The sequence below is a fragment of the Salvia miltiorrhiza genome, chromosome 6, assembly GCF_028751815.1.
Source record: "Salvia miltiorrhiza cultivar Shanhuang (shh) chromosome 6, IMPLAD_Smil_shh, whole genome shotgun sequence".
Classification (NCBI taxonomy): domain Eukaryota; kingdom Viridiplantae; phylum Streptophyta; class Magnoliopsida; order Lamiales; family Lamiaceae; genus Salvia; species Salvia miltiorrhiza.
Window position 1 is genome coordinate 39,754,702 of NC_080392.1, and position 27,806 is coordinate 39,782,507.

The 27,806-nt window shown below is 38.2% G+C and overlaps 1 protein-coding gene and 2 long non-coding RNA genes across 5 annotated transcripts; 2 read left to right on the top strand and 1 right to left on the bottom strand.

Annotated features, from left to right (window-relative positions):
* Window positions 1-2,083: 2,083 nt before the first annotated feature.
* Window positions 2,084-4,380, bottom strand: LOC130989483 (uncharacterized). Of its 2 annotated transcripts, XR_009090634.1 has the most exons (3): window positions 3,661-4,380; window positions 3,275-3,455; window positions 2,084-2,325 (listed from the first exon to the last, which is right to left on the bottom strand). It is a non-coding gene; the product is annotated as an uncharacterized LOC130989483 (long non-coding RNA). The 2 variants fall into 2 exon arrangements; XR_009090633.1 differs by having other exon boundaries at window positions 3,275-4,380.
* Window positions 4,381-14,000: 9,620 nt separating this feature from the next.
* Window positions 14,001-19,763, top strand: LOC130989414 (uncharacterized). Of its 2 annotated transcripts, none has more exons than XM_057913413.1 (2): window positions 14,001-14,931; window positions 15,554-19,763. In XM_057913413.1, the coding sequence occupies exon 2, from the start codon at window positions 16,608-16,610 to the stop codon at window positions 17,709-17,711; it is 1,104 nt and encodes a 367-aa protein (XP_057769396.1). In that variant the 5' UTR covers window positions 14,001-14,931; window positions 15,554-16,607; the 3' UTR covers window positions 17,712-19,763. The 2 variants fall into 2 exon arrangements, 1 of the variants encoding a protein (XP_057769396.1); XR_009090599.1 differs by lacking the exon at window positions 14,001-14,931 and having other exon boundaries at window positions 14,938-18,435; window positions 18,520-19,763.
* A 230-nt stretch (window positions 19,764-19,993) lies between these two features.
* LOC130989477 (uncharacterized) lies at window positions 19,994-21,833 on the top strand. The gene is made up of 2 exons (XR_009090626.1): window positions 19,994-20,937; window positions 21,560-21,833. It is a non-coding gene; the product is annotated as an uncharacterized LOC130989477 (long non-coding RNA).
* Window positions 21,834-27,806: the final 5,973 nt, after the last annotated feature.

Below are 27,806 nucleotides of genomic sequence, written 5' to 3' on the forward strand. Positions count from 1 at the left end.
ATATCACAATTAGTAACCATTGATATATGAACATAAAATGAATCCAACCCATGGAATAATCAATGTGCAACCTAAAATAAATTCAACCTATGAAATAATCAATAATCAGTAACCCATAGAATAGAAAGCATGTTTATTACATAAAAAGTTAAATGTGAAAGATAACCAATTACACGATTATGTTTGTGCAAAATAATCAATGAAACTTATGGTCCCTACCCAACACAACATTATACCTTAAGAGAAATCAACTTCACTAATTACACAAAAGTATGGAAATAATTTTATTCATAAAAGCATAATTAGTATGTGAGTTGTAATTGAGACTAATAGTAAATAGGCAGATTCTAAACAAAATAAAAATAATAGTACCAAATAAAAATGTAAAAACCATGAAAATAAAAAACACAAAAAAGAATTAGAACAATCAAGAATAGAGAGACAAAGTCAGCTTTGTGAAAGTGAATTTTGAAAATCTTTTTCGAAAATGAGCTGATGTTGCTTGTATTTATAGGCAAATTTTAAGGTGAATTTTGAAATTTGAATTTTGGCTCCATGTTGGGGGCCCAAGTTTTAAAACCATCAGCTCAGTTTACCGCCCAAATTGTTTGAGGCTCAAGTTTAAGATAAAAATCCTTTGAATATTTGAAAGACTACAGTAAAGAAATATTTTTTAAACCATGTTAAAACATTAAATGGTCAAAAAAGTAAAAAAAGTTAATTATTTTTTAAATCATGCTAAAACATTAAACGGTCAAGAATATTTTTCACAAAAATAGTAAAATATGTATTTTATGTAAAGAATAAAATATTAGTTTTTATTTTTTTAATCATGAAGAAACGTCTGTATCACTTTAATTTTTTTATTATTATTATCTTACTATTTTTGTGTGAATTTTTCTTGACCATTCAATGTTTTAGCATAATTACATGGTGTTCCATTAATAATTTTTAGTATATAAAATAAATAAAAATATACTATATTTTAAAAGTTAAAATATTAGAATTGAGAAAAAAAAAAAAGGAGAATAAAAGATATTTGGAATACAATTGCAAATTTAGTAATCTACCATTTATGCGTTCTTAAGAAAACAATTGTCCGTGGCATAAAAAAAGAAAACAATTGTCTGTTGTTTTGTAGCATATCAATATACATGACCGGCAGTTTTTTTTTTTTTTTTTCATTTATAATTTTTTCCTCAATTCCAATTTATCATTCTAATTAAATTCATTTACATTTATTTCTCTCTCTCTCTCTACATATATATATAGTTAAACTATTAATTAAATAAAAAGAAGCATAACACCCTGTATGCAAACCAACATCCAATATCTTAAGAAATTAATTACTTTACAAACAATATTTTTAGATAACAAATCATTATTCTATATCAAATTATGGATTTGGCATTAGTTGCAGAATTGTTGTACGATTTTGTTCAAACAAATCACCAATATTATAAAACCAAAGCCCATAGTTAATTTGCAGCAATGTGTATTCATTTATAGCAAAATCAAAGCCCATAGTAATAGTGTAAATAAAAAAAATAAATTAAATTCAAATTTTTTGTCTTATACAAAAGTGATTTACATATTGGATAACTGAATGAATTTTAATTCACATTACTTCTTTCCCAAAAATTTATGTGCATGTGTCTTCATTAATAAAATTGAATTTGTATGATTTACATGCATTCATAATCCATGATTTAAAATAATATTTTCTTTATATTTTTCCAATTTTACCTATACTGTCTCTAACTTACAAATTAACCCATATAACATTCAGTTTTATTTGATGTTTGTAATGTATATCATTATTACATTTATCATATTTGAACCTATAATAAATAAGATCAGATATAATGGATTGAAAAAAAAAAGTTTATGAATTGTATAATTTTTTCTTGAGAGGAATTATGTTTAATTTTCAATAACTCATATTTTGTGTTTTATACAAATCAACAACCCAATTATAACAGGATTGTTTTGAAACCTTAATTAGATTAAATTAAAGGTTGTAGGCGTTAGTGGTTACATATGAAAAAACTCAACTACTATTAAATTAACCTAAAAATAGATCCAAATTTCAAGTACTAATAGATAAAAGTAATTCCCTCAAAAAAGAAGAAAAAAGAAAAAAAAGAGAAGAAGATAAAAGTAATTAAAAATATGTAAACTTAAAAAAGGATGATAAGAAAATAACATAAAATGCAATACAGATTAGGAAGCCCTAATTTTGTTCCTCAATCAGTGTGCGTCGCTTCATCTTCTCGATTCACCGCTCTCTAATTTGGTACCCGTACGTTGTACGGAGTGCAAACGCTAATTGGATTAAATTATAAAAATTTAAAATTGGCGCATTGATTTATTTTTAACTTTGAAAATGAAACCTTATAACTAAAAATTAACGCACAAACAAAAAAATTGATATCCAATACATAATAAGCAGTAAGCAATAAATAATATAAAACAATAAATTTTGTCTAAAATGATAACAACAATAATGATAAGCCCACTATAATTATACAATATGTACTATACAATAAGCAAATATATACAACAAATATTCATCTATAATTATATACAATATATTGCTCCCTCAAAGAATATAATTGGGCATAAAATAGTATAAACCCACTAAAACCTATTGTTTTTTCAATTCTCAGCCCATAAATTTTAAATTTTAAATTTTAAATTTTAATTTTTGTAAAATATTTATGACTTAAGTTGAAATATAACTATTTATTAATACATAAAAAAATATAAGAAAATATATAAAAAAGATAATTTTTCTATTTTTTTTTACTTTAAATTGTACGTATTTATTATTTGTGTACATACACAACACATCATATCTTGATTATTATATAATGTCATTAATTACTCAAATATCTTGATTATTATACATATTTTAATACAAAGTGGTCAATGTTTAGTATATATTGCAACGTGGGCACAGGTTCTCCATTTAAATTTATCTATAAATAAATGTTTGTTAATTCATGATTTAACCAATATTGCGTAAGTGAAAACCGATCGCATACTATGCGACCGGGTGTATGCAAGACCAGCCCAAAAATAAAATATGTAATGGGAACAAACAAAGTAAATGAAAAAACAATGCTAAATTTGCAATGTGATGGCACATTCAAATGCAATCTCTCGACAAATATTCGAGTTTGATCACCAAAAACCATGAAAATTATACGAAACCATGCACACCATAGGCAGTAAACTATCATTAACAGACGAAGCGAGAATCAAAACTAACCTCAAACGGGCCTTCGAAGAGGGGAGGCGGCTACCGAAGAAAGACTAAGAGCGGCCGGTGAAGCACGGCGGACCGGAGGCTCTGAGCGGCGGAAAAGCACGGCGCTGGTGTAGACCAGGCAAGAGATTGCTGATCGGAGGGCAGCGGCGAGGGAGGAGAACAACGAAATCCAACCAGATCACTGCTGAAGACACTCACCATGGTTGAAATTAATGTGAAAGCAATATATAATTAAAGGCGAAGGTTGGAACATTAGAAAGACTGATATATAAGAATATGATAGATATATGTGATTAATCTCTTCTCTGCTCCTCAATTCGTCCGACAACACAAAACAAATTGAAACATGAAGGTTTAAAGAAAAAAACTTAAAAAAGATCCCTGACCTTTGCAATTGTCTTCCTCAAACTGACAAACACAAACATGATTATCAGTATATGGTCACTCAATATTGCTACTCTCTAGAAAATTGTAACCCAAAATCGTGAGATGTGCTCCTGCCCCTCACATGAATTTTCACCTGATCTCGACTTCATGAAAATTATACGGAAACCATGAAGTTGCAGACGATGTTTTGCTATATTGGCGTACGAAAGAAGTATTCTAATGCAATAAGTAATCCTATAGTTGTAAGATATTGGATATATATCTTATTATAAAAAGTAGATCGGAACTAAAAAAAAAAAATCGAATGGGTTTCGATGATGGTGGTAGCAGTAATAGTAGTATTGGCAGTGGCATTCTAATATTTTCTTTTTCTTATCTCTTCTTCTTCTTGTGTTCTCGCTGTGGTTTTCGGTGGTGGTGCTTGCTGGTAATTTTCGGATGCTCCAATTAAAAGAGCAGCCATGATTTATGTGAGATGTCATTTGATTGTGAATCTCTAAGGGCAAAACGTGTTGGCTAAGCATACTTGTTCTCCAAGAACAAATCTCAGTTATTAATGTGAGAAGTTTTGGATGAAGAGGTGAAGGGGAGGTTGGTGGTAATAATCTGCTGGATAATACAGATTTTGTTGATTTTGCTGATGACACATACTTACACATTGGATAAAAAAGATGACGCTTTTGGCGGGAAAAGGCTCTTAACATGTTAGGGCTAAGCTTTTATATATATATAGATGTTATAATTAAGCTCAAGTCCTATTTCCTTTATTTCTTTTTTCCCCCAAATTACAAGTTGTAAATTAAGAGTTGTAATTTTATTTTAGCATCCAAAAGTTGTAATTTGTAAATTATACTAATAAGAGTTGTTATGTGTAACTTAAATTATATTTGTAAGAATTGTAATTTATAAGTAGTTGATTCAAATAAAGTAATTATGCAATATTTGTAAGAATATATTCTTAGAAATATATATTCTTACAAATATTCTATCAAATATATTTAACTTAAAAATTGCAATTGCAAATTTGTAAGAATATATTTGATAGAATATTTGTAAGAATATATTTGTACTCCTAGTTAAATATATTTGATAGAATATTTGTAAGAATATATTCTTTGTTAGAATAAATTGCAAATTTGCAATTGCAATTTTTAAGTTAAATATATTAGATAGAATATTTGTAAGAATATATATTTCTAAGAATATATTCTTTGTAAGAATATATAACTTAATTACATAACAATATAAGTTAATTAAATAAGTTAAGAATATATTCTTTGTAAGAATATATATAAGTTAATTATTTTATATTTGTAAGAATTACAACCTTTATTTTATTTAATTAAAGCATATTTAATTTGAATACAATTTAAAAAAAAAATAACGGCGGTTCGGAACCGAAACCGACGGTTCAGAACCGAACCGGAACCGCCGGTTCACGGTTCGGAACCGGAACCGTCAAAGGTGTAACTCGGTTTGGGACCCAATGCTTCGGAACACATCCCGTCGAGTACCCTTATAACGCCTCATACATGATTAGTGCCCGATGGAGATCAACCCACCAGGTCAGCTAATAGGTGTACACAATTCTCAAATAACGTGTTAGGTCAAGAGAGAACCTCGATCGATTCGTTGTTGCGAGCCTTAAACAGAGCAGAGTGCACATAAACATTTTATTGGATAAACAGTTTTCATTTCATTAAATAAACAGTTTGCATTTCATTGAAACATTTAGAGCTTAATAACTCAATCATACTTTGTACATTTGGAAAGTAAGCCCACCTGGATAGGCAAAGCCTGAAGATCATACACATATAACTTGTCTTGGGAAAGCAGCGCTAATCCCCTTGGTCCACAAAGCCTACAAGAAATTCTATTCTTAATAGGTCTCCTTAATCTTATCTTAAGTCATAGAGGACGTGCTAGACATTCTTTGATTCATCACGCCGAGTTCTCAAAATTTAATAAAGATTGAAAACTAATTTTCTTGAGTCAAGGACACCAACAATATCCTTACTCGATTTTCTTAAATAATTGGATTTATAAATAAACCAATTAAATCATAAATACTTTTATTGCATGATGCAAATGCAATGTCATGTCATGCTTAGCATATAAGTAATTACTTAAAATATGCACTTCATAATAATAATATTATTATGCTAATTATCTTTAAAATAATTAATCAAACTTTATTATAAGTCTAATTAATAAATATTGGGTAGCCCATTTAAAATAATTAAATCAAGGGTTAATTACGCCAAAAACCATGAACTTTGGGCCCATTTCCAAATTTTCCATGAACTTTGTTTTTTATCAAATTTTCCCTGAACTTAAGGGCGTGATCAATTTTTCCATGCTTTTTTGCTCCGGTGATGTCCCGAGCTGACGTGTCGCCTACATGGTATTACTAAGCTGACATGGCGCCTATTGGACTGTATGATTGACACTTGGAAAAAAAAAACAAAAAAAAGACAAAAAATAAACAAAGGTGGCTGTCCTCCACCGTGGAAGTCCATCGGAGGTCGCCGGCAGCCATGGCTCCCTCCAGCCATTACAGCCGCCACCACACAGGTGGCTGCTCCTCCACCGCCGCCGTCATCAGATAGCTTTCTCCATCGCGAGCCCACCGCCTTCCCCCACCGCGCGCCCACCGCCTTCTCCCACCCTCACAAAACCAGATCTGGCGCCACCAACCACCTCTGCGAACTTGGGCTCGACTGCTGCTGCTCGATTTCCGGCGGACTCCACCGCCCATTCTCTCTCCACCAGATCTGCCCCCACCTTCGCAAAACCATCTCTGCGAATTCCACCAGATCCGCCGCCTCCACCAACCATCTCTGCGAATTCCACCACCAAATCCCGATCTGAAAATTGGAAACTCAAACAGAAAATCCCAATCGACCACCTCCACTGCCGCCGTCCACCGCAGATCCGCCGCCCCCCTCCGCAGTACCTGGTTGCTGGCTATGCTGTTGTTAGCCAACGCCGAACAAGATGAAGTCGGAGTTCAGAGGGCAGGGGTGGTCCGGTGGGCGACGTCGTTTCTTCACATGAGTATAGGACGACGTCGTTTCTTCACATCGTCGCCGGTGCCAAGTCAGCTTTCAGGTGACTTAAATGGTGCCAAGTCAGCAGTCAAATTGGGGATTTTCGAAAATCATGGAAAAATTGATCACGCCCTTTAGTTCAGGGAAAATTTGATAAAAAACAAAGTTCATGGAAAATTTGGAAATTGGCCCAAAGTTCATGGTTTTTGGCGTAATTAACCCTTAAATCAAAGACACCCTCACATTTTTATAAAAATTTCGTAGCCCAAAATATAAGGGCAGCCCAAGTTTATTATAAATAAATCGGCCCAACTCTTTTGAATTAAAAGGTCCAACTGAAATAAAGTCAAGGCCCAAACCTAAGCCCAACACCCCAAGCCCAAACCTAGCCCAACTCTCAACCTTTTCTCCCCCTATTCTCTCTCTCGGTCGCAGACTCACATGCACACACACGTACCCAGCGCCGCCCAGCCTCCCTCTTCCTCCTTCTCTCTTCCGGCGGACGACGGCAGCCACCGCCGAACACGCCGCCGCCCCTTAACTCTCATCTCCCTCAACTGCTCCTCTCTCCCTCGACTGTTCCATCGTGCCCGGCGACAAGCGCCACCCGGAACACTTCTCCCTCGACTCCTGTCACTCCCGCCGCCTCCCTCGCAAAATCGGCGGCCGCAGCAGCCGACAAGGCCTACCGCCGCCGCCTGACGTCCCTCGAAACAGACCAGCGAACAGCAGCAGACGAAGCCCACTGCCGCCGCCGAACGCCCTCTGAAACTCCCCTCCGTCCGTCCTTGGCTGGGCAGCAGCGGCACCACCGCCGCCAAGCCCAGCCTCCCTCATCTCTCTCCGACGACGACGCAGCTACAGGCTGCGCCTCCGCCTCCGGTCTCGCCCTCCGTTAGACCGCAGCAATGGCCGCTGCTACCACCCATCTACCCCTTCACCCTGCTCAATTCTGGTCGACAGCAACTGCTCTTTGCAGCCACCGTCGCCGCCCAGACTCTACCTGACTCGAGGCAGCGGCCCGACTCAGGCATCGCAGTTTAAAAACAAGGAATAAAAATCAAAGTTTCAAACTCAACTTCTTCTCCTTTTATCTCAAACATGCATCATATATGTATGTATATATGCAGATATATATAAAGCTTGTATCTTCAGTTATGGGGCTGCTACTCATGCTTGTTGGTTTGTAAAATCTTAATGGTGTTTGAATCATGCTGCATCAATGAAAGAGATTAAAATAGGGGTTTAAAGGCAAACCTTGATTGAATGAGTTCTGCTATGTTATGTGGTGATCTTGTTTCTGTTTGAACTTCGTTGCTGGGGTGAGGAATTAGATGAATAAGGGAGATATTTAAGGGAGTAGGATGAACATGTTAAGGTAGGAAACGTGGGTGAAGGAGTCAAAAGAGTGGGCGCGCATGGTGGTGAGTTGCGCTGATAACTGTGAGTCAAAAGAGTGGGCGCGCATGGTGGGTGAAGGAGTCAAAAGAGTGGTGCTGTACTTGGCAGCTAGGAAGCGTGGGTTGGTTGGGCTTCTCTTTTAGGAAAAAATGACTCTTGGGCTTAATTATTAACAAGGAAGGCTTAATTAAAATTAGGGCCCAAAATAATATTTGTCGAAGCCCAACACATTCAAAAATTAAAGCCTAACATAGACTTAAATTAAATCATGTACAAATAAATACTAATCATATAGAATAATCACATATTCATATAATTCGATTTATGAAATGCACAAAATTTCAAAAGACTAAATTTTTATAAAGGCTTCTGAAAATAAATTTTGTTGGAATTTAAAATATAAATCATTTCTCATTTTTCCGGCGTAAATCATCCTAATCTAAGTTTAAAATAAATTCTAAACTTAATATAAATAGGCGGGGTGTTACATTCCTCCCTCCTTATAAAAATTTCGTCCTCGAAATTGCATATCTGAGTCATCTAGTTTGTGATACTAGTCATTCGTTTGCGAACTCCTTCACGCGTTTCTCATACGTGTCCACCATATTTGGAGCACGTCCCGACATTTTGTTGAAAACTCTATCATACTAGTGATCTGCTCTGGTTCTCCACTTGGGATTCCAGAAGTTGCTTTGTTTCTACCGACTGACAGTTAAAAGATAGGTTGATGCTTAGTGTATCTTTCTAACTGTGAGAATATCACATTCTAGTACTTTGAAAACTAATGACAACTAAGTAATTCTAAATTATCACTATACTTATCATGATAAAAGGAAATCTTATTGTGACAACTACATAGTGCGAGTCCATACATTGGGATGACGTTCTACTTAAACATTAAAAATCTAAATTGACAATCACCGAGATCTTAGTCATGTGGGCTGGCCAGACCCAGCACAACGAATCACTCAGTCAAATGGGAGCTTCGCCCCTAATCATGTCAACTTCTTATCTCTTATAAAGCTCTAAGTCAACTTCTAACTTAAAGCACTTACTTCTAAGTACTTAAATCATAAATCATTGGTACCATATAAATCCATTCTATGCCGTTCTAGCGGTGCTATCACGACTAACATTCTTAAGACATTCTTGGGTGGTTCTCAAACAGTTTGTAAAAGAACTCATCATTCTCATCATATAGGCAGTGAACCTAAAATGATAACATAAAACTTTCACATTCATTCATACATACATACATACATACATACATACATACATTTGCTTTCTTTAAAACTTTGAGTCATATGGACATTAAATGCCCCTTTCATGAACAATTTTGCTTATGCCGGAAAGATTCAAGGAATCTAACTCGACCATACATACATACATACATTGATTCGTTAAGGGCTCGGGTAGTCCCAAACACGACATTGAGCTTAGTTATATGAGTCAGAGACCCAAAATAACAACATGAAGAATAATTTGCATTCACATAACATCATAAACATAAGGCGCACATTTTCTTGAAAATTTTTCATAACTTTGAATATACATATATATTTTTGAAATTATTATCGTACCTTAGTTGCGGCAGTGTGACGGCGAGCTAAGGGCTACTAACATTCTTAGAAGTCTAGAGATACTATTCTAGACTCTACATCTAAAAGCTTATGGTTATCAGAAACATGAAAGAAAACTCATGCTCTGATGCCATTCTGTCACACCCCAATTCTTGAATGAATAAATATAATCGAAGTGTAACTAATTCATAGAAATAAACAAGGAACAACCTTGTTAAAACCCGAATAATAAGATAAAGAGTCAGGCTAGCCCCCTTTGGATCACAAGTTTTGTTTCATGTTTCTGACAACCGACATTCATTGGCATAAATTTAGTAGTGAAGAGTCTAAGCTCGGTCAGGTATATCATTTGAATTTTAACATGAAGATCTTAAGTTGGGAAAACAAAAGACTAATATGAGTAATTGCTACAGCGGAAGTCTAACATAGGAATTTATCTCTAGCCTCAGCTCAGTCCCATCAGCACCGGCCAGCCAACCTGAAAACATTTGAAAGTATTTTTGGGCTAAGTACTAATGTACTTAGTGGGCATGCATTTTCTGAAACATCTCATATTTTAATAAAGACAGTTTATCCAATCATACTTGACATGACTTAGAAGGTTTTAAATTGAAATAACTTCTAAGCATGTTAAAACATTTCTTTCATTTGTGCGCACATGTCACACTCCCTTTCCGTTACTCGCTGTGATCCCGGACCTTTTAGCCACCGACGGATCCATTACTCCTGCTTTACTTGGACTGAGGGCGTAACCCAGCCAAGTTTCCATTTGGGACCCAATGCTCCGGAACACATCCCGTCGAGCACCCTTATAACGCCTCATACATGATTAGTGCCCGATGGAGATCAACCCACCAGGTCAGCTAATAGGTGTACACAATTCTCAAATAACGTGTTAGGTCAAGAGAGAACCTCGATCGATTCGTTGTTGCGAGCCTTAAACAGAGCAGAATGCACATAAACATTTTATTGGATAAACAGTTTTCATTTCATTAAATAAACAGTTTGCATTTCATTGAAACATTTAGAGCTTAATAACTCAATCATACTTTGTACATTTGGAAAGTAAGCCCACCTGGATAGGCAAAGCCTGAAGATCATACACATATAACTTGTCTTGGGAAAGCAGCGCTAATCCCCTTGGTCCACAAAGCCTACAAGAAATTCTATTCTTAATAGGTCTCCTTAATCTTATCTTAAGTCATAGAGGACATGCTAGACATTCTTTGATTCATCACGCCGAGTTCTCAAAATTTAAATAAAGATTGAAAACTAATTTTCTTGAGTCAAGGACACCAACAATATCCTTACTCGATTTTCTTAAATAATTGGATTTATAAATAAACCAATTAAATCATAAATACTTTTATTGCATGATGCAAATGCAATGTCATGTCATGCTTAGCATATAAGTAATTACTTAAAATATGCACTTCATAATAATAATATTATTATGCTAATTATCTTTAAAATAATTAATCAAACTTTATTATAAGTCTAATTAATAAATATTGGGTAGCCCATTTAAAATAATTAAATCAAAGACACCCTCCCATTTTTATAAAAATTTCGTAGCCCAAAATATAAGGGCAGCCCAAGTTTATTATAAATAAATCGGCCCAACTCTTTTGAATTAAAAGGTCCAACTGAAATAAAGCCAAGGCCCAAACCTAAGCCCAACACCCCAAGCCCAAACCTAGCCCAACTCTCAACCTTTTCTCCCCCTATTCTCTCTCTCGGTCGCAGACTCACACGCACACACACGTACCCAGCGCCGCCCAGCCACCCTCTTCCTCCTTCTCTCTTCCGGCGGACGACGGCAGCCACCGCCGAACACGCCGCCGCCCCTTAACTCTCCTCTCCCTCAACTGCTCCTCTCTCCCTCGACTGTTCCATCGTGCCCGGCGACGAGCGCCGCCCGGAACACTTCTCTCTCGACTCCTGTCACTCCCGCCGCCTCCCTCGCAAAATCGGCGGCCGCAGCAGCCGACAAGGCCTACCGCCGCCGCCTGACGTCCCTCGAAACAGACCAGCGAACAGCAGCAGATGAAGCCCACTGCCGCCGAACGCCCTCTGAAACTCCCCTCCGTCCGTCCTTGGCTGGGCAGCAGCGGCACCACCGCCGCCAAGCCCAGCCTCCCTCATCTGTAGTAGCCCGCTCTTTTAATTATGATTAAAACTAGTAAATGCAATTTTTATAAATGAATCCAGTTTATGCTGTTTGTGATTAGTATAGCACCAACAGGTTTTAATGTGCTTTATATCGTATGTACTTATGTGATATATTTATGTGTATGAACATCATGAAGATTATTGACTATGATAAATCATGTGTACGTCTATTCAATATATACAATTAAGTGTCATAAATCATAGTGATGATGTGTGTATATGTGTAATATAATAACTCTACATTATTGATGTGCTAATAGATAAAGCAAAATCAAAGTTTAGATAAGTTATTTTTTTTCATCTTTTGCTAATGATGTACACGTCTCTCTCCACCAACTCTTACTTTTTCCAACTCCACCACCCTTTGCTCCACCAACTATCAGCCACCACTCCTACATCATTTGCTTTCCACCCAACAAATGCAATGCTTGGCTTCAATGCTTTCTTCTTCTTTGATTAAGTTCACCTGAAATAAAACAAGAACCATCGTTCATTACAGTTAATCTCCTATTAAAACCAATCTACTATAGCAAACAGTACAGCAACTAAGCCAAATAACTTCAAGGTGAGTTTTATATCTTTTAACTCTACCATTTCTGCCAGAGTTTTCTTCATTCGTGTAAGCAAAGGCACCTTCAATTTATTTCAGTTTCTATCCACTGATTCAATCACACAGCAGCCACCCAAGCACAAGGATCCACAGGTAAATACTAAGCACTATTATTTCGAATCCAGTACGCATATCATCCAACAAGCATGAAGTGAATAGCATAATCAGTTCCAGATGATATAAGACTCTCATAAGCATGATAGACATAACAGACGCGGGCTTTATCATGTAGAACACCAACCACTGTTGTGAACAAGTGACAGTTCATATGAAATTTTAAACGAGCATAATTTGAGATGTAAGCAAAACAAGAAAATTACACCTTATCTTTGCCTATTTCACGTTAAGAACCGATAGAAAAAGGAGCGAGATTATTTTTGACTTAGCTTTAGAAGGGAGCGGGCTGCTGCCCTGCTCTGATTTGAGGAGACGACTCGACGACGGAGTTTCCATCAACATCGGAATGGGAGAATCGCCGCTGCAGCAAGTTTTCCCCTCAACTCGCCGATTCTGGATGGAAGCAGGGGCGGCATACCTTCATCAAAACCAGCAGCAGCGTGGCTGAACCGAAGGCGAGAACGACCAGCAGTGACTGATTCGCCGGATCCCGGAGCCGCGGCGGCGGACTCCTCGGCTGAGGACGGATCGAGAGAAAGAGATGGCTGCGGTGCGTGAGTTGATGCGAAAGAGAGAGAAGAGGTGGAAGAAGCAGACGATCCCTGGATTCCGAGCGGCGGCTGCTCGCCGGCGGTTGGGACGGCCAGAGCAGCGGTAGACGAAGCCCTCGGCGGCCTGACGAGCAGCGGACGCCGCTGCGAGTGAAGCGGCACGGTGTATCTCGCCGGCCTTCTAGTTGCAGTGGCGGCAGTCTTCGTTTCTCTGGAAGAACTAGGGCTTGGTTCTAGCCCCATCATCCGTGCGCTCTAGCGACTGATCGAGACTCGAGAGGGAGAGCTGAGGTGGTGATTTCTGAATTGAGAGAAACTAGGGCACGATTTTGGGGACTTTGCGCTGAGGAGAGAGAACGGCGGTGAGGTTGGAACGCCGGTCGGAGAAGAGGCGGCGGCTGAAGTCTCGACTGATTTTGAGAGAGACCGCGATTGATTTTTGAAGAAGAGGGAGAGAAGTCTCGACTGGTTTGAGAGAGAAGGAGGAATCGGCTCCTTGAGAAAGAGAGAAGCCGAGAATTGAGAGAGAGAGAAATAGTATGGGTTGTGTTTTATTTGGGCCATTCCCTTATGTGATTTGGGCCGAATGATTTTAAAAATTTGGGCTTTCTTTTATTTTGGATGGGCTGGTAGTGATTGGGCCGAAAATTTTTGAAAGAGAAAGAATTTTGGGCCATTTTCCTTTAAATACTAATTTTGGAGCAGATTGGGCTTTATCCTTATTATTATTAGCTTGGGCTTTCACAGTTAAATTCGAATTGGGCCAGTCTTTTATTTAATTGGCCCTTCTCATTAATTCTATTGGGCTCGATTAATTTAAGGAGTTGGGCTGATGCATATATTTATGATGGGTTATTATTCTAATCCCATTTATATTTTATTGGGCCAGTTTAATTCATCACTTGGGCCGAGTTTTATTTAATTTTAAGCTCAGAATAATTCATTCTATTCTTGGGCTAATTTTAAATTATGGACTGAAATTTTATTTAGTTGGGCTTTACATGATTTATTTATTTGAGCCCAACAGACCTTATTTTAATATCGGCCTTATTATTTTATTTCTTTGGGCCGAGGCTTATTTAATTGCAGCTGGGCCTTGCGTACTTATTTAACTTAGCCCAGCTATTCATTATTTATTCATTGGGCCAAGATTTATTTAATTACTTAAGCCAATGAATTATTTCGATTGGGCTTTCGTACTATTTATTCAGGCCCACTTCTACTTAATTAATTATCAGGCTGCCTTGTTGAGCCTCTTAATTATTGAGCTTATATTATTGTTTCCTTAAGGCCAAATATTATTTTGAGCTACCATTATTTATTTGAGTTAAGCTACTCGTTTTATTTAATTAATTGGCTACTCTCTTTTGAGCCTATTAATTATTTGAGATTATATTAGTAATTATGTTTCTATCGAAAAGCCCGATAGTTTCTACAAGGTCACACCTCGTTTAAAGCCGAGTTAGTCATTTTTCAATCAAGTACAAATGCGAGATTTATTTCACAACTAGAATATTACGATGAGGAAGGAAGAAGCACAACTTTATTCGACCGCGTTAGACGAGAATTAGTTAAATCTATTAACAAGGATTAATAGTAGAATTCCCGATTATCGCTCAAAAGATTAGATCATGCATACCAGATTCATGCATAGTTAAATTACGCTTTCTCATTAATTAAGAATTTTCCTCGAGGCAATGTCTTATTTTATATTCTCGTGATTAAGGTCAAGCGCGAGAGTAAGAACTACACAAGGAGTTAGAGTACCTTAGCAAAACTTTGCTATCAGGTGGGCAATTTCTTACGCGTAAATAAAATGCTATGCATGTGTTATGCTTTATAATGCAAATTGGATCTTCAAGTATGGTATGCTTTATTATGCTTTACGCTAAATGATTTACGCTTGATTACGCTTATTTACGCTTGAATGCTTTACGCTGATAAGTTTATGCCTGTGTTTGATGCTTGCGTCTGTTGGGGGAGGCCTCCCTCAACAGTACGATGCCGTGTCCGCTGAGGAGGGCCTTCCTCACGGCGCGATGCCCGTGTCCGCTGAGGGAGGCCTCCCTAGCGGCGCGATGCCAGTATTCCAGTGTTACAGCGTCTATTGGGGGAGGCCTCCCTCAATAGTACGATGCCGTGACCGCTGAGGGAGGCCCCCTTCACGGCGCGATGCCCGTGTTCGATGGGGAAGGCCTTCTCCACGACACGATGCGTGTTGATGATTGTTAATGATGAAGAATGCGCTCATGCTGTTTATGAATATGGAAATGTTTAATGAGCAAAGGATTTGAAAGAAACTTATGCCTCTTATGCGAAGTTGTGTTTTGTTGTTGATATTATGTTATATGCTTGGCACTGCCCACTGAGTACTCTTGTACTCAGCCCTTCGTATGTTTATGTTTGTGCAGGTTGAGTTGTGATGGGCGATGAAGTGTTGCTGAGTGGAGTTTTTGTTGAACTTAAAGTAGGCTCAGAAAGGATACATGTCTTCATACATGTATCTCAGTTATGCATTCCGCTGTAAACACTGATTATTTCAGTTACACCTTCCGTTGCAAACTCTGATAATGTTTTAGCCAAGCCCCTAACGATGCCTTTTTCCTTTTAAGGAATATAACGCTTATACAAGTTCGTTGAGTACCCTTTTTATGCGAACTATGCCTTTTTCCTTTTTAAGGAATATTTCACGCATATTCAAGCTCTTTGAGTATTCTTTTATGCGCCCCTTTCTAAACCCGCTTCTTAATTTCCCTTCCCCAGTCATGGTTTTCCCGGATTAATTATCCTTAATTAAGGCCGGTCGTGACAGAGTGGTATCAGAGCAGTTCGTTTGCTCTGAGCCTAAGAGTTTATTTAAGCCAAACTTAGAATGAATCACTAAAGTGTCTAGAGTTCAATCGACAAAGCTCAGCACTTCATCGCATCACACTCAACGAAGCAGAATGGTAAGCTCTTCCATGTTTTGAGTTAATGTTTACAAAAAGTGAGAATTATCGTAATAGCAAAGTGAGTAACTGTCAATAGCTATGTTATGTTGTTGAATGAAATGATTTACGCAAGCGCGATTAAGTATGCCTATGGAATGAATCCCTATGAACATAGAGCTATTAAGATATGAGATCACCACTACGACAGAACATAGAAGCAAACATAGAAAAAAAATTAGATTGTATCTTTTGGTGGCTATAGTGAAGGAAGCAAGATAAGTGATACGTATAGAAAAATTTTCTTAAGCTGATGATATTATAGCCACTATAAATCTCCATGACTTATGCTTAAGTATCCAGTTTAGATGATGTGATATTATATGCTTAAGGATTGTTATGACTCATAGATTTGAGATGCTAAGGACCCTTAAAGCTTACTACATCAATGATCAATGATGTCATTGGAGTCATGACTTGTTTACAAGTTATATTAAGTTGACATTTACAAGAATTCTTTTGAGGTTTGTATTAGATTATGCTAGGGTGTACTAATTGGCACATCCTTGCTATCAGAATGCCACCTAAGAGAGGACGCCCTGCGAGAAACAATAACAATCGCAGAAACCGTAACGCTGTACCCGAAGAACCACAAGATGCTCGAGGACATAACCCATGCCCTCCGCCCCCAACTAGGAGAGTCGAAGAACTCTTTTTAAGGCAGAACCCACCTACGTTTGACGGAACGAGTGAACCGGCTGAAGCTGAGATTTGGGTGCGTGCAATGGAACGTATTTTCAACTTTCTACGTTGCACTGATGAAGAGCGCCTATCTTGCGTCTCTTTCCAGCTAACAGGATCAGCTGACTTCTGGTGGGAAGCACGTCGAAAAATTCTGACACCTGAACAATGGGCAAGTTATACTTGGAAAGATTTTAAGACAGGATTATATGATAAATATATTCCAAAAAGCTATAGGAAAAAGAAAGAAGCTGAGTTCTACGAGTTGAAGCAAGGAAAGAAATCTGTGGTTGAATACGATAAGGAATTCTGCAACCTGTCGAGGTTTGCTCCACAACAAGTGGACACAGAGGAGAAGATGGCAGAGAAATTTTGTGCTGGACTGCGGTACGAAATTAAGATGGCTCTAGCAAGCCACGGAGGACTCTCATACACGGAGTCTCTGAACAGGGCACTTGACATTGAAGCTGCAATGCCGTCAGACAAGTCAGCCCCACCATTGATCTCAACGCCAAACGATCCACCAGGAGCCTCACATACTCTCAAAGGGAAGCGCAAGTGGAACAACAACGAAGACAATATCAATCAGACTAGTAAGAAAGTGTGGCAAGAAAAGGAACGGGCCGAACAGTTTATTCAACCAAGGTACGAGGCACAGACTAATCTCGAGCCAACTGGAGGTAACCAAGGTCAGAAAGGATTTTCACCTTGCCCAAATTGCGGTAAGATGCATAGGGGTATCTGTCGGGCTGGAACTAACGGTTGTTACAATTGTGGCCAAAAAGGTCACTACTCCACGCAATGCCCCAACAGACAACGAGGTTCAACAATTGAGAACAACCACACCTCTTTGCCAGCAATACGCGGACACTTGCGAAATCAGCCTCAATCACATCAGTAAAAATCTTATGGAGACACCGCAGACAAGAGAAGCTACGCGGGAACTTGAAGACAAGATGAAGGAAAAATATCCCGAACTATTTTAACAGAGATATGCAAATTTCGGGACGAAATTTTTGTTAAGAGGGGTAGTATGTAGTAGCCCGCTCTTTTAATTATGATTAAAACTAGTAAATGCAATTTTTATAAATGAATCCAGTTTATGCTGTTTGTGATTAGTATAGCACCAACAGGTTTTAATGTGCTTTATATCGTATGTACTTATGTGATATATTTATGTGTATGAACATCATGAAGATTATTGACTATGATAAATCATGTGTACGTCTATTCAATATATACAATTAAGTGTCATAAATCATAGTGATGATGTGTGTATATGTGTAATATAATAACTCTACATTATTGATGTGCTAATAGATAAAGCAAAATCAAAGTTTAGATAAGTTATTTTTTTTCATCTTTTGCTAATGATGTACACGTCTCTCTCCACCAACTCTTACTTTTTCCAACTCCACCACCCTTTGCTCCACCAACTATCAGCCACCACTCCTACATCATTTGCTTTCCACCCAACAAATGCAATGCTTGGCTTCAATGCTTTCTTCTTCTTTGATTAAGTTCACCTGAAATAAAACAAGAACCATCGTTCATTACAGTTAATCTCCTATTAAAACCAATCTACTATAGCAAACAGTACAGCAACTAAGCCAAATAACTTCAAGGTGAGTTTTATATCTTTTAACTCTACCATTTCTGCCAGAGTTTTCTTCATTCGTGTAAGCAAAGGCACCTTCAATTTATTTCAGTTTCTATCCACTGATTCAATCACACAGCAGCCACCCAAGCACAAGGATCCACAGGTAAATACTAAGCACTATTATTTCGAATCCAGTACGCATATCATCCAACAAGCATGAAGTGAATAGCATAATCAGTTCCAGATGATATAAGACTCTCATAAGCATGATAGACATAACAGACGCGGGCTTTATCATGTAGAACACCAACCACTGTTGTGAACAAGTGACAGTTCATATGAAATTTTAAACGAGCATAATTTGAGATGTAAGCAAAACAAGAAAATTACACCTTATCTTTGCCTATTTCACGTTAAGAACCGATAGAAAAAGGAGCGAGATTATTTTTGACTTAGCTTTAGAAGGGAGCGGGCTGCTGCCCTGCTCTGATTTGAGGAGACGACTCGACGACGGAGTTTCCATCAACATCGGAATGGGAGAATCGCCGCTGCAGCAAGTTTTCCCCTCAACTCGCCGATTCTGGATGGAAGCAGGGGCGGCATACCTTCATCAAAACCAGCAGCAGCGTGGCTGAACCGAAGGCGAGAACGACCAGCAGTGACTGATTCGCCGGATCCCGGAGCCGCGGCGGCGGACTCCTCGGCTGAGGACGGATCGAGAGAAAGAGATGGCTGCGGTGCGTGAGTTGATGCGAAAGAGAGAGAAGAGGTGGAAGAAGCAGACGATCCCTGGATTCCGAGCGGCGGCTGCTCGCCGGCGGTTGGGACGGCCAGAGCAGCGGTAGACGAAGCCCTCGGCGGCCTGACGAGCAGCGGACGCCGCTGCGAGTGAAGCGGCACGGTGTATCTCGCCGGCCTTCTAGTTGCAGTGGCGGCAGTCTTCGTTTCTCTGGAAGAACTAGGGCTTGGTTCTAGCCCCATCATCCGTGCGCTCTAGCGACTGATCGAGACTCGAGAGGGAGAGCTGAGGTGGTGATTTCTGAATTGAGAGAAACTAGGGCACGATTTTGGGGACTTTGCGCTGAGGAGAGAGAACGGCGGTGAGGTTGGAACGCCGGTCGGAGAAGAGGCGGCGGCTGAAGTCTCGACTGATTTTGAGAGAGACCGCGATTGATTTTTGAAGAAGAGGGAGAGAAGTCTCGACTGGTTTGAGAGAGAAGGAGGAATCGGCTCCTTGAGAAAGAGAGAAGCCGAGAATTGAGAGAGAGAGAAATAGTATGGGTTGTGTTTTATTTGGGCCATTCCCTTATGTGATTTGGGCCGAATGATTTTAAAAATTTGGGCTTTCTTTTATTTTGGATGGGCTGGTAGTGATTGGGCCGAAAATTTTTGAAAGAGAAAGAATTTTGGGCCATTTTCCTTTAAATACTAATTTTGGAGCAGATTGGGCTTTATCCTTATTATTATTAGCTTGGGCTTTCACAGTTAAATTCGAATTGGGCCAGTCTTTTATTTAATTGGCCCTTCTCATTAATTCTATTGGGCTCGATTAATTTAAGGAGTTGGGCTGATGCATATATTTATGATGGGTTATTATTCTAATCCCATTTATATTTTATTGGGCCAGTTTAATTCATCACTTGGGCCGAGTTTTATTTAATTTTAAGCTCAGAATAATTCATTCTATTCTTGGGCTAATTTTAAATTATGGACTGAAATTTTATTTAGTTGGGCTTTACATGATTTATTTATTTGAGCCCAACAGACCTTATTTTAATATCGGCCTTATTATTTTATTTCTTTGGGCCGAGGCTTATTTAATTGCAGCTGGGCCTTGCGTACTTATTTAACTTAGCCCAGCTATTCATTATTTATTCATTGGGCCAAGATTTATTTAATTACTTAAGCCAATGAATTATTTCGATTGGGCTTTCGTACTATTTATTCAGGCCCACTTCTACTTAATTAATTATCAGGCTGCCTTGTTGAGCCTCTTAATTATTGAGCTTATATTATTGTTTCCTTAAGGCCAAATATTATTTTGAGCTACCATTATTTATTTGAGTTAAGCTACTCGTTTTATTTAATTAATTGGCTACTCTCTTTTGAGCCTATTAATTATTTGAGATTATATTAGTAATTATGTTTCTATCGAAAAGCCCGATAGTTTCTACAAGGTCACACCTCGTTTAAAGCCGAGTTAGTCATTTTTCAATCAAGTACAAATGCGAGATTTATTTCACAACTAGAATATTACGATGAGGAAGGAAGAAGCACAACTTTATTCGACCGCGTTAGACGAGAATTAGTTAAATCTATTAACAAGGATTAATAGTAGAATTCCCGATTATCGCTCAAAAGATTAGATCATGCATACCAGATTCATGCATAGTTAAATTACGCTTTCTCATTAATTAAGAATTTTCCTCGAGGCAATGTCTTATTTTATATTCTCGTGATTAAGGTCAAGCGCGAGAGTAAGAACTACACAAGGAGTTAGAGTACCTTAGCAAAACTTTGCTATCAGGTGGGCAATTTCTTACGCGTAAATAAAATGCTATGCATGTGTTATGCTTTATAATGCAAATTGGATCTTCAAGTATGGTATGCTTTATTATGCTTTACGCTAAATGATTTACGCTTGATTACGCTTATTTACGCTTGAATGCTTTACGCTGATAAGTTTATGCCTGTGTTTGATGCTTGCGTCTGTTGGGGGAGGCCTCCCTCAACAGTACGATGCCGTGTCCGCTGAGGAGGGCCTTCCTCACGGCGCGATGCCCGTGTCCGCTGAGGGAGGCCTCCCTAGCGGCGCGATGCCAGTATTCCAGTGTTACAGCGTCTATTGGGGGAGGCCTCCCTCAATAGTACGATGCCGTGACCGCTGAGGGAGGCCCCCTTCACGGCGCGATGCCCGTGTTCGATGGGGAAGGCCTTCTCCACGACACGATGCGTGTTGATGATTGTTAATGATGAAGAATGCGCTCATGCTGTTTATGAATATGGAAATGTTTAATGAGCAAAGGATTTGAAAGAAACTTATGCCTCTTATGCGAAGTTGTGTTTTGTTGTTGATATTATGTTATATGCTTGGCACTGCCCACTGAGTACTCTTGTACTCAGCCCTTCGTATGTTTATGTTTGTGCAGGTTGAGTTGTGATGGGCGATGAAGTGTTGCTGAGTGGAGTTTTTGTTGAACTTAAAGTAGGCTCAGAAAGGATACATGTCTTCATACATGTATCTCAGTTATGCATTCCGCTGTAAACACTGATTATTTCAGTTACACCTTCCGTTGCAAACTCTGATAATGTTTTAGCCAAGCCCCTAACGATGCCTTTTTCCTTTTAAGGAATATAACGCTTATACAAGTTCGTTGAGTACCCTTTTTATGCGAACTATGCCTTTTTCCTTTTTAAGGAATATTTCACGCATATTCAAGCTCTTTGAGTATTCTTTTATGCGCCCCTTTCTAAACCCGCTTCTTAATTTCCCTTCCCCAGTCATGGTTTTCCCGGATTAATTATCCTTAATTAAGGCCGGTCGTGACATCATCTCTCTCCGACGACGACGCAGCTACAGGCTACGCCTCCGCCTCTGGTCTTGCCCTCCGTTAGACCGCAGCAATGGCCGCTGCTACCACCCATCTACCCCTTCACCCTGCTCAATTCCGGTCGACAGCAACTGCTCTTTGCAGCCACCGTCGCCGCCCAGACTCTACCCGACTCGAGGCAGCGGCCCGACTCAGGCATCGCAGTTTAAAAACAAGGAATAAAAATCAAAGTTTCAAACTCAACTTCTTCTCCTTTTATCTCAAACATGCATCATATATGTATGTATATATGCAGATATATATAAAGCTTGTATCTTCAGTTATGGGGCTGCTACTCATGCTTGTTGGTTTGTAAAATCTTAATGGTGTTTGAATCATGCTGCATCAATGAAAGAGATTAAAATAGGGGTTTAAAGGCAAACCTTGATTGAATGAGTTCTGCTATGTTATGTGGTGATCTTGTTTCTGTTTGAACTTCGTTGCTGGGGTGAGGAATTAGATGAATAAGGGAGATATTTAAGGGAGTAGGATGAACATGTTAAGGTAGGAAACGTGGGTGAAGGAGTCAAAAGAGTGGGCGCGCATGGTGGTGAGATGCGCTGATAACTGTGAGTCAAAAGAGTGGGCGCGCATGGTGGGTGAAGGAGTCAAAAGAGTGGTGCTGTACTTGGCAGCTAGGAAGCGTGGGTTGGTTGGGCTTCTCTTTTAGGAAAAAATGACTCTTGGGCTTAATTATTAACAAGGAAGGCTTAATTAAAATTAGGGCCCAAAATAATATTTGTCGAAGCCCAACACATTCAAAAATTAAAGCCTAACATAGACTTAAATTAAATCATGTACAAATAAATACTAATCATATAGAATAATCACATATTCATATAATTCGATTTATGAAATGCACAAAATTTCAAAAGACTAAATTTTTATAAAGGCTTCTGAAAATAAATTTTGTTGGAATTTAGAATATAAATCATTTTTCATTTTTCCGGCGTAAATCATCCTAATCTAAGTTTAAAATAAATTCTAAACTTAATATAAATAGGTGGGGTGTTACAGAGCCCTAGGTTTCAAAAAGGGCAGAACGCCGTTGCCGAGCGTCCGCTGCTGCTGCGCTCGAGCCCCTGCTCGACCATGGTTCCGGTCGGCCTCATCGATTCTCCAGCTCCGACGCCTCCGTTGTCGCGCTGTCTTCCTGATTCAGAGCAGGGCAGCAGCCCACTCCTCTCTAAGCTAAGTCAAAACTCGCTTCCTTTTTTATCGATTCTAAAACGTGAACTGGATAAGGTGCAATCTATGTTTCGGTTATGCAAGTAGTAGGTATTGGTTAGGAATTGTTGTGGTTTTGCTACTGTCTGGGAAAGTTTTATAAGCAAGCTGTTGAGAAATCCTCAGTGCATCTATCATGATACGAAGTCTCTAAATGTCTTATGCCTTTTATGAAACACATATGTATAACTATATACTTGATGCATAAAGAAACTGAGATAAATATGAATAATGTTTAAGTAACTGAACTGGAAAATACCTTGATATGGTGTTGGTTGTTGTTATGGTTGGTTTAAATGAAGCTGATAGAATCTGAAATAGAATCATATGATGTTCCCCTTAATAATGCAGGAGGAATACAAGGCAGAGCTAGAGAGAGTTAAAGCATGGCTTACCCTTTGAACTTGGCAGAGTAATGAATGAAGGTTATATCTCTACTCCTTCAATTGTTGAGGTATTGAGCAAATTGAAATGGCTGAAATGATTAATAGTTGTTGCTCTCCATTAATTGCGGTTGATGTCAGGGAATAAGGTGGAAGAATGTGGTGTTGTTTGGCTGGAGTCGACAAAGTGGAGGAGGAGTTGTTGCTCCTCAATTGGCTTGACAAAGTGTAGTGGTGGGGTAGTATAAAGGGTGGATGGAGGCTGCTGCAGATTTTTCACATCCCCACACATTTCTTTTTCTTTCTTTTCCTCCATTTTTTAGCAAGTAGTGAGTAGGAAATAGGAAGTGAGTGATGATTGCGCTAGCTATGTAGTAAGAGTAAAAGTTGTATTGTAACTAGGAACAAATCCTTATGAATTGTATTCTTTATGCATCTGTAATATGAATCGTGTGCTCGTATCTGCTTGATACTGTTTATATAAATAAATCTCGTATTTCGACATGTGATTTCTCGCTAAAATCGATAAGTTATAAAATGAATCTAAATTAAATCTGTAGATTTAATTCGTTCGTTGTTCTAATATCTAAATTAAATCCGCATATTTAATTAACTCACGAGTCGGAAATAATCCACGACTTAAGTAAAAAAAAAAAATCTAGTTCCATCTCGCTTAAATAAATAACGTGACTTTGCTAAGTCGGTTATAACTCTGAAATAATATCATTGACTGCTTTAACAATATAAATTCAGGATCATAAGCTGAATTCATATCAGGATAATAACCGGTTTCTTTCACTGATGAACAATAATAAACACGCATTACTGGATTTAAAATATATAAAAGAGCGGGTCACTACAAAAACAAATTAAAAGAATTAAAAAGTTTAACATTTTAAAATTTGAAAAAACAAAATTCAAAATTAAAATAAAAAATATTGAAAAATAAAAACTAAAAACTACCCGCCCCACCCGCCACCCCGCCCCACCCCACCCCATTCTTTTTCTTTTTTTCTTCTTCCCCCAATCGCCAGCCTGTCTTCCACTTGTAATGACCCGACTTTTTATTAAGGATTATATACTTTTAATTACTGATTTAAGGATGTATTATGGTAATTAGAGTTCAGCATCCATTAATAAAATACGAACTTATATGAATTTGATAATTTATATATGTGATGATTTATCTTTTTATTTTCAATAGATGATGCACTCAAAATATATTTTGAGTCCATTAATTTATTGTGGAGAATTTAACACTGAAGTGTTAAATATGAATCTTTTATCGATTGTTTACTTAAGCCCATGAGTAATTTAATTTATGTTAGAAGCAAGCTCAAATGGATTTTATGCTTCCATAAGAATTAGGCTTATATGTCTTAATGTATTTAAATGAGTTTGGAACCATATAATTAATATATTAATCTCTTAGATTTTTTTTTAATGATTAAAGTTGAATAATCCTAGCATGCTGAAGAAATTCTTACTACGCATGCTGAAGGAAATTCTTCAGTCTTACATGCCAGCTGAAGAAATTTGGAGCGCATGCTGAAGGAAATTCTTCAGTCTTACATGCAGGCTGAAAATGTTCATACCTGTAAGCTGAAGAATTTCCATCCAAGCCACCCCATTTTTTTTCTTTTATAACCTACACCATTTTTCAGCCAATTCCCACCTCTCACATTCATCTACCATCTCTCTCGCAGCCAAGAAACGACACCACATCTTTCATCATTCAAGGTTTATATTTCTAATTTATATATTATCCTTCAATTGTATACATCAATTCCAGAATACCAACACATGCTCATTAACTCAGATTTACATATGCTTTGATAAATGAAGAAAATAAGTAGCAAATTCATAGATTTACAGTTACTAAATATGTACTTGTGAACTGAAGTTACAAGGAAAGAGTTAAAACTTTTATTTGAGCAATTACAGTATATGATTCTCGCACAAAAACCCTTTGTGTTGGCTGTTTGCGTGTGTGAGTCGAGGTCAGGGGGAGGGCAGCCTCGGTGGCTCGTCGTCGCCGGCGGTTGACGGACGGCGACGGAGCCGCGGTTGTCTCCGATCTGCCAAGAAAGGGAAAGAGGAGTTTCAGTTTTTAATTCAAATTTACGAACCTATCGTGAGTGATAAAACGAGAGAGAAAGGATGGTGGATTGTCGGAGCCCTGCGACTCACGGCGACGGCGGCTCCGGGAGAGGCGGCTGCCGGGCTCTTGCTGCCAACAGCAGCGGCCGGCGGCGGCGCTCCTCCAGCGAGCCACTGACCACCGGACGAGCCTGCAGCAACTCCAGATCCGTCGACTCTCGGCGAAGCAGCTGCAGTCGGCGGCGACTCCGTGCAAGCCAACGGCGGCGGGAGCTCCGAGCGAGACGAACGGCTGAAGGCCAGATCCGTCGACTCCCGGCGAAGCAGCAGCAGCTCCAGCGGCTCCCGTCGACCCAAGCGGTGGCCGTGGCGTTGAACGGCGGCGGCGGATCTGCCATGGAGGAGAGGCGGAGGCGACGGAGCGGCGGCGTGCTTGCGCTGCTGCGCCTGGTTCCAGCGGCCGAGGGAGCGAGGGAGTCGAGGGTGGCGACACCTGGTGGCTGGTCGCGGTGGCCGAAGGAGAGGAGGCGACGGCGAGGCGGCGCGCCGGAGGCGGCGCCGCCCTCAGCCGAACAGAGAGGGAAAGGCGAGAGAGAGAGGTCCGAGAGTTAGAGAGAGAGAGAAGCTTGAATGTGTGTGTTTAAGTGTTTGTGTGTGTATATTTAGGTTAGAAAAGGGAGCCGGGTTTGGGCCGGGTTTCAGCCGAGTTTGGGCCGGGTTTGAGCCGGGTTTGGGCCGAAAATATTGGGCTCCTTCTTGGGCCGATTTAATTAAACTCTTGGGCCGATTTAATTAAATTGTTTGGGCCGATTTAATTAATTGTTTGGGGCTTATTCAAAGAAAAACATGATAGACTTAATTTATCTAATTAATTTGGGCTTATATCTATTTAAATTATTTGAGCTCTTAATTATTAATTTAAATTGAGCTTGATTAATTTAATTATATATTGACCTTTAAATTAATTATTTAAATGGAGTTCTTTATTTCAAGTATTTATAAAGGGATTATAAAATAAAATATTTTGAGTTAAACTCTCATTTAAATTAATTCTTTTCAAACGACTTATTAATATGGATTATTTGAAAAGGATTAAACTGTTTTATGTATGAGAAAGCATGATCTATGATGATATAATTTATCTATGTAATATTATAGGTTTTGTTTTTAAATAACGGAATATTTGACTTGATGACATAAATAGAACGAGTTATGATTAATGCGCATGTTGATGTTCGAATAAATAGTTTCGAACCTAAATGATAGTATGTGATAATGTTTTGAGTCTAAGGTTTTGACGAGATAAGATTAATATTAAAATTTACTAATTATTTTAAGGATGATGATGGGCTCACTTATTGGGCTTCATGATTTTATTATCTTGGGCCTCATTTGTTGGGCTTTAGAATTTAATTGATGTTGGGCCTAATATTATTAATGCATTGGGCTTTGAATTTGTTCATTTGGGCTCGAATTAAATTCCTTTTGGGCCTAGTTTATTTTATTGGGCCAGAGATTAATTCAATTGGGCTTTGCTTATTTTATTTCCATTGGGCTAATATATATATTGTTTGGACTCTATTATTTTTATAAATGGGCTCTTATTATTTATTTTGATTGGGCTTCTATTAATTATTAATAATGAATTTATTATTTTTATTAATTGAACTCCTACTATTTTAATTGATTAAATTCAATGAAATTTATTAGTTAAGACCAATGAAATTTATTAATTTAGGCCTATTATTTAATCCTAATTATTTTAATTAGTGATAAATTTTAAGACTTACTAATTATTAATTAGTAAGTGAATTAGATTATTTTAAGATGAGTAGATTATTAAAGATTAATAATCCGACCTCATAAGACGAGCTTTAATTCCTTAAATAGGATTAACATCTCATAATTTAATTAAAGGAATATGAGTCATGCATAATCATTTCACGCATCCTCATTTATTGAGATTTTTCGAGAATTAGAATCTTATTTTATTTTCTCGAATTAAAGGTCAAGCACCAGAGTTAGAGCTAAACCGTGAGTCTGCTATTCAGGTAGGCTTTCTACGTATAAACTAAAATTATATATTAGAATTGTTA

Excerpts from the sequence above, each read along its gene's own strand:
- LOC130989414 (XM_057913413.1), top strand. The coding sequence starts at position 16,608 with ATGCTAGGGTGTACTAATTGGCACATCCTTGCTATCAGAATGCCACCT.